Source organism: Seriola aureovittata, chromosome 19 (genome assembly GCF_021018895.1).
Source record: "Seriola aureovittata isolate HTS-2021-v1 ecotype China chromosome 19, ASM2101889v1, whole genome shotgun sequence".
In the NCBI taxonomy this organism is placed as follows: Eukaryota; Metazoa; Chordata; class Actinopteri; order Carangiformes; family Carangidae; genus Seriola; species Seriola aureovittata.
In genome coordinates this window covers 10697410-10705000 of record NC_079382.1, presented here as the reverse complement: position 1 = coordinate 10705000, position 7591 = coordinate 10697410, and the positions used below count along the sequence as shown (strand labels likewise).

At 42.5% G+C, this 7591-nt stretch overlaps 1 protein-coding gene across 1 annotated transcript in view; it reads right to left on the bottom strand.

Moving 5' to 3' along the window:
• sgk1 (serum/glucocorticoid regulated kinase 1) overlaps positions 1-2497 on the bottom strand; it is a 36682-nt gene extending 34185 nt beyond the window's left edge. The window contains exons 1-2 of the mRNA XM_056404971.1: positions 1997-2497; positions 1190-1370 (exon numbers count right to left, since the gene is read on the bottom strand). Coding sequence (XP_056260946.1) covers positions 1190-1318 — 129 coding nt within the window. The 5' untranslated portion in view covers positions 1319-1370; positions 1997-2497. The remainder of the gene's footprint in view (positions 1-1189; positions 1371-1996) is intronic.
• Between the last annotated feature and the right edge of the window lie 5094 nt (positions 2498-7591).

The following is a 7591-nucleotide window of genomic DNA, read 5'->3' as shown; positions in this document are numbered from 1 at the left end:
CTTGTCAAGCGACCATTATCACCACCACCACCAACCTGCGCTCCCAGCAAGAGACCACAGAGAAAGCATGCATATTGCATCTTTAAAGAATTACAATGCAATCGCTCCATTATCAAATTAGTCGCTGTCAGTTGATCAACTGCTTCTAATTCCCTGCATCTATTTTAAGCCACTACATGTGAAAACACTAAAAACCCAAACTTAACTCAACATCATACAGTATGTCAATGTATTGCTTCCTAGTAAAGACATAAAGTACTTCAGAAAGGGTTTGCAGTTTGTTATGACTTTTGTTAAACTCTTAATAGCATCATACTATGGAAATAGTAGTATAATGCAAAGTTTGCAGTTGTTCCAAATCCTCTGCAGCTGTACAAGTCAACTGTGCACTGGTGCAATATTCCTGTGTGAGGGATTTAGGAGTTATTAACCAAATTACATTCTGCAATAAGTGATTCATTTACCACTAATAAAGTTATTAGTCACAACTCATCAGTCTTTGTGAAGTGTACCATATTAAAAAGTGGCACCTAATGCCCTTCAAGTGCATTTGTGCCGTCCATTAAATCCCTGCATTGTACTTGTGGAAAAGTCAGCACATGCATTAATTTACACAAACACACCAAACAAGGAACCCGTTTAATACAAACCATTAACATTACACAGGAAATGAGCCTTGTGACAGCACTGCAGCATAACGCAGGATGTGCTGAGTAAATCCTGAACTACAGCGTAGCACCTCGCCAACTCAATGATGTCATGATTTCTACAAAACAATCACTTGTAGGCTCTGTAATGCAACAGTGTTTTGGAGCAGACACAAGCACAGAGAAACAGACTCACGCACACAGTAAACATAGACACACAGGGAGCCGAATCTTGCGCCTGATTAGCGCGGCTTAGCTTCCACGATGACATCATCTCTGGCGTGCACACACACACACTCTCTCTCACACACACACACACACACATAAAAAGAGAGAGGGAACACTCCGGCTGTGACGCCTCCTCTCACTCTGTGTGTAGGTGCATGTGTAGGCACACACTCACAGATGCATCCATCCCAGTATATGTGTGTGTGTGTGTGTGTGTGTGTGTGTGTGTGTGTGTGTGTGTGTGTGTGTGTGTGTGTGTGTGTGTGTGTGTGTGTGTGTGTGTGTGTGTGTTTGTGTGTGTGATCCAAACTCACCTTCCTCTTGACAAACTGGAAAGCAGAGCACTTTTTAAAGGAAAAGGCAGTCTTCTCTCCCCCTCCTCCCACTCCTCCACCTCCTCCACCTCCTCCGCCACCTCCTCCTCCTCCATTCACCAGCTTCATGGCCGACACCGGCACTCCGCTTGCCTCTGTAGATCCCAGGATGACGGACAAACTGGCAGGGAGTAAAAAGACAAAGAGGGAGAGTTGTCTAAGGCATGAAGAGGAGAAGGTTGCAGCTGTTGAAGGGACAAGTGCAGGACAGCGAATGAGAGAGAAGCTTCTGTGTGGCATAAAGAGGGTGCGAGGAAGAGAGTGAGAGCGAGAGGAGGTGGAGGTGGAGGAGGCAGATGGACCAAAATATGAATGAGAGAGGCAGGATGCTGCAACAAGAATGAGATTACTGAAACAACCGAGTGTCAGGATAGGGATAAATATAGGGGTAAAAGTAAAAGAGAAAGTGAGAAAGATTCAGATGCTCATAAAAAGATGGAGAGAGAGAGAGGAGGAGAGAGGAGGAGGGTACCAGCTCCTGTTGCTGTGAGGAGGAAACAGCTCTGTTGACAGCTCACGAACCTCGCAGCACCTCAGAAAGCATCCCTTTGAACTGTCAGGTGTGTGTGAAGTTTATCCAATGCGTGGGTAAGTGTATTCACACGCACAGTGTGTGCATGTATCCTTCCAAAGGTGTGTGTAAAACCAAAAGGATCATAATCACCCGTGTGTGTGTGTGTGTGTGTATGTTTGTGTGTGTGTATAAACGCATGCACTGTATACACACATGCTTGCCTCTTTCCGTACCTTTATGCTGATGTGATGGCTGGTTCCGCTGATCCCACTGCAGCCTGTTTGTATCCGAGGACTCCTCCTAAAACTGATCCCAGATCAGATGCACCGACTCCCGCTCCTCAGTTACAGGTGTCCCCTTCCCTGTTCACACTGAACTATGCCCAAATTCCCGAAAAGAGGAAGGAGGAGGAGGGAGAATCTGCGATGATGTTGTTGTCCAGGGCAATAAGAGCATGTCACTGTGTGGTTGGTGTGTGTGTGTGTGAGTGCCTGTCCTCAACAGTGCAGTTGTTTGGAGTGCACTGTGAGCGAATGCACTGTTGTCACTGTGGAGTCAGCCTGTAAACAAACACCCAGGAAGTGTGTGTGTGAGAGCATGATGATGCGGGTGTGATGTGTCCAGCTGCAGTCTTCTGTCTCACAACAGCGCTACTTTATCAATGAAAGGCTCTGCAGTGAGCAGATGCCCCCTCCCTTCCCCTATCTCTCTCTTTCTCGCTCTCTCTCTCCAGCTCCCTCACTGTCCCTCATCAACCCTCTACCACCCCCCTTTTTTTTCAGCTCGCTCATTTTTCTGCTGCAGTCGATGCTGGCTCCTCCCTCCCTCTCTCTCTCTCTCTCCTTGTCTGCCTCCCTCAATATACCTCACCTCACAGCTCATCCCTCCCACGATTTCTTTCTCTCTTCTCTTAAATTGTCCCAGTGAGGATGATAGAGGACAGGGACACCCAAAATATTTCTCAGCTGCACATTACAGTGTGTGTGTTTAATGTAGTGAACCATTATTCCTGACAGCTTTAGTCCAGCTGGACTTCACACAAACACACACACACACACACACACACACACCTCATCATATTTGTGTGTATGCCCTTGGCTCAGTACCTATAATACAGGGGCAGTTTAATTTCCTGATGTGACACTCATGGACGATAAAGCTGAATCATGTCCCTTTTATGAATCCATGCACTGCACTTGTACAGGAAATCTGGCAACAAAAATAAAATCATCTTTCTAGTTGGGAGCTGCTATATTGCTTTAAGAATAGAAAATATTAAATGAAATATTAAGCCAAATTAAATAACACTTTACCCTTTAAACATAGTCTTCATTTTTACTTAGATACAATTTTTTATTACTGAAATAAATGTTGCATGTCTCACAGGTCTGTCTCCTTCATGTGCCAATTACAAGCTGATATTTACTGACTCCATTTCACTCATGATGAGGAAATGTTTAAACTTGACCTTTGTCTACAGTAGCTAAAAAAACTCAAATGGCCGGAGGCATTTCTAACAGCTAATGTCAAGGTGTGACTTGAATCATAATTGGAGCTAGCACGGTCCAAGGCCTTGCTTGCTTCTAGTTTGGCACGAGTCAGTGAAATTGGTTGGTGTGAAAGCCTGTAGACTATTGGTCTTTGGATCTTCATGATTGACAATTGTTGCTATCACTAAATTGGTCAATTTCTCCACTATGAGTTAGTTTAGATAGCTTTTTTAGTTTGGCATTTTGGGAAATACTTATTCACTTTCTTGATAAGTAGAGCAAGGTGAGATGATTGATACCACTTTCATGTCTGTGTGATAAATGTGAAGCTGGAGCTGGTGATTATCTTAGCTTAGCATAAAAACTGGAAACAAAGGGAGGAAGCTAGCCTAGCTCTGTCCAAATGTGAAGACTTTTGTCCTGTTATGACAGGTAGCTTTTGGTGCCTAATGTTAGCTAATGTTCAAAAGCTTTAGGTAAATAAAATGTTAATTCAATTCACATGTATGAACTTTCTCCATTTGTAGTGCTATCAGCATTTTAGTTAAAAGCTGTAGTGTTCAGTATCATGTTATTGGCATTTGTAGCATCAGTAGGCACTGTTGGTTTCAGCCATACAAAAAATGCAGATTATAATCAACAGATTTTGGTTTTACAGGAAGTTAATGTTATTGCCATAGTAACTTACTAGCTTCCAGCCTTTATGTTAAGTTAAGCTAACCATCTCCTGCCTATAGCTTCATAGTTGGTGTTCACACATGAGAGTATTGATTTTCTTATGTTCCCAAAAATGTCAAAACATTCCTTGAAACATAATCCAAGAGCACATCAACTTGGTAACACTATAGGACCAGGACGCCTACTGCTTTCTTCCATAGTCAGATTTTAACCATATTTGCTCTGTAAACTAATTCTGTCGCAGGAGATAGGGAAGGGTACATCAGTAATATATATGTGACATGATGTGGTCCATGTGCCAGTCAACTGACTGAATAATCTGTAACTTTGTAGAAAATACTGTGATATGCACAATTTGTGGGGTGTATAAAATCAATTTGCTGGACTGTTTTATTTATCAGAGAACAGTAGCACAATTGTACAATAACACCGCTGTTAATATAACGATCAGGACAGAACCAATAAAAAAAAAAAGGAAAAAAGAAAAGGTTAAGAACTTGATAATTAAATGGGAACTTTAAAAACACCTCCTCTCTCAGAGTAAATTAAAAGGTATTTCTTAATAACACTGCCGCATATATGGTAAGCATTCAGCGGAAATGAAGCTCTCATTACGCAGCGAGCAAGTCAGTTTGCCTCAGCTTCATATTGAGACAGATGTAGTTTTCTCCTCTCAGGGGAAACAATGACTACGCAGTATTCACTGTAATCAGGATCAATCAGAGGCCCAATCAACAGTGACTCAGCGGTAATGACATGGAACAATGATTGGTGAAATCAGCTTTGCACACAGCTGCAAGAAAACTGAGGGCACCCTGTAATTTACCCACGTAAGAGAACAGTGTATTTTCTTCTGTGGAAAAACCTCTCAGGATTTGTTTCTTGGGTTTACTAGCATCTCTTAAAATTTAATTTGACCACAAATTATTCTTTCAGACTTTATATACTGCTCTTGTTTTTATCTTGGATCTAACTTTATCCTTAGAATAGTTTTAACTTGAGCCCTCAGAGGGATTTTATTACATTGGCTATACATGAATAGCACAAAAGATATATGTTTGAGCAATTAAGAGCATTTTTAATACTTGCCTCGCTGCATCTTGTAAATAGAATAAAGGAAGACAAAGTCGATTTTGGCTCTCAGCATTTAAGCACCAGTGGTTTGCTTCATTGAATCCAGTCAGAAGAGTAAAGGAAGACAAAAACCTAGTTTTCCAAAATATCTCCTCATAGAGCTGTAAGGGCTCCAGGGTGCTATTACATTGTCTGACGGCAGCAAAACTCTTACATAACTGCAAGGATTTCTCACTCAAATATATAGCGCTATGGCACATAAATTATTCTGTGATTTCCCAAAAGACCCCAAAGATTCTCTGCTGCTCTTGTAAATTCAAATGCAGCCAATAAATAATTAATAACAAGGTTTCTTAAATGGTTCAGAGAATTGCCCAAATGATCTTAAAGTCAATAAATTATGAATTTTCCTCTGAGTGAGCTATATGCAGTAAAGTATCATATATAATCAACCCCTCCTCAAAAAAGCCTCCAACTGTGACGACTGGCATGAGGTGTGGGAGTTGGTGTTTACAATGAGTTTCCATGCTTATTATGCACCCAGAATAATCAGTGTAAATCCTAGACTGAGCACTTTTAATAGAAAGCCAAGTGAAGCTGTATTATGCCCTTGTGATGGGCAGGGATGATATGCACTTGCTAACTCAGACTGCTAATGAGGTCCACTGGGCATGTTTTGATCATATAGCAAACAAGACGTGGTTATAAAAAAATCTGCTAATCCTTTTCATTCCTTTTAGAGAGAAAAAACACTCATGACTCGAATCCACTCTGTTAAAATGCAGTGCATGTGAGAGATAGCACAGACAGAGCTAGCGCTCATTTTAAATCGTTCAATTCTAAGAAATACAACAATGGAAAATGTGATTGTGTATTCTTTTCTGTATATATTACGAGGCATTGACTGTGTCCTCTGGATTCTTCTAGCCAAAAGTTGAATCACAGTGTAAAGGGCAGTGAAAAAAACATCAATGGAAATCGATCATGCTTCTGTTTATCCTTGCTCTACAGGCCATACATAGCGCCATAACACTGCTAAGCAGTCAGTTGAGCAGTATTCACATATACAGCAAGTTTCCTTTGCAAGAAAAGAGCAAATCAGCATTGCAGATGAGAAGATGATGGAAAGGCACGTGTTTTGCCAGTCTCTCTTTACCTTTTATATTTCTCTTTTTCTTTTTTGTTTTTGACCTCTGACCTGTCTCCACTGCCTTAAACACAATTGATTTCCTCTGTCCTTCTCAGCTCTACTTGTGTGCTTAGAGAGGCAGGGTCATGGGCTGCTGTCTTGTCAAGGTTGAGTCTTTTCTGGATAGCAACAATCTGGCTGATGGTACCCGAAGGAGAACCTCATCACTGAGAACAATTCCCCCAAATGTTTGCCAACATGTGCGCCTGACTGCATGCGTACCTGTGTTGTTTCCTGAGACACGTTCACACCCACCGTCTTCTCTCACTGTCTTCCACTTTAAAGAAGTTGCTCTTGACTCTGAGTCACTTTCATAAATTAACCATATTCCTGCTCTGCTTCCACAGGCTGCGGCAGAGAGCATCTATAGGGAAAAGTGTCTCTTTCATACGCCACTTCCAAGTTCTCCCACGCTGGAAATAGTAACTCTGCTTTGCACACATGTTGCCGCAAAGCTCTCGATTTCTTCAAATAGGATTTGTGAGTGTGCATTGTGTTTGTGCGCGTTTGCATGTGAGATTGTCAACATGTACGCATGTTGAAAGCATTTGTTTCGTGTGAATAATCTCAGGAAGCAAAGGTGATGCAACGGCACAGGATCATGATGCAAGGTATACGTTGGCATATGTGTGTGGGTGTGTGTGTGGGTGTGTGACGGTATTGGGGCAAAGGACTGCCACCAGCATGTAAACGCACACTTTTGACGAGTGAGTAAATAACAAAAATTCACTTTGACAGCCACATTTGACTAATGAACAGAGTGATGAACACCATTTGTGTGTGTGTGTGTGTGTGTGTCTATCATACTTTCTTATTAGGTGAAGTTTACCTCAAGGCTCTCCCAGGGCCTTAAGTCAAGCTCACTGAATCTATCACTGCCTAATGAGCACCACACAAACAGCCACGTGCCGACTGTTAGTGCCAGTGTGTGTGTGTGTGTGTGTGTGTGTGTGTGTGTGTGTGTGTGTGTGTGTGAGAGAGAGAGATGCGTGGGAGTTAGTAGTGAAGGTGTTTGCAAAAGGAGGGAAGAAGTGTTAGAATCTAGCAGGGCACACACACACACACCCTCACGTGCCACTGATGCGGTGCCTTTGTGTGTGTGTGTGTGTGTGTGTGTGTTTGTGTGTGTGTGTGTGTGTGTGTGTGTGTTTGTGTGTGTGTGTGTGTGTGTGTGTGTGTGTGTGTGTGTGGTGGTGTGCGTGGGAGGGAGTGCATCCATGAAACATCTCCCACTGGGACTGACAATACTGCAGTGCTGAGCTAAGGAGACAGAGGGAAAGAACTGGAGAGCAGAGAACCAATTACAATGGCTCACTGGCCGACTCTCATCACTGTGCTCAGTCAGCTAAAGCAAGAGCAGCAACTGCAACGCGCAGCGAGTGAGACTCCCTCGCTCA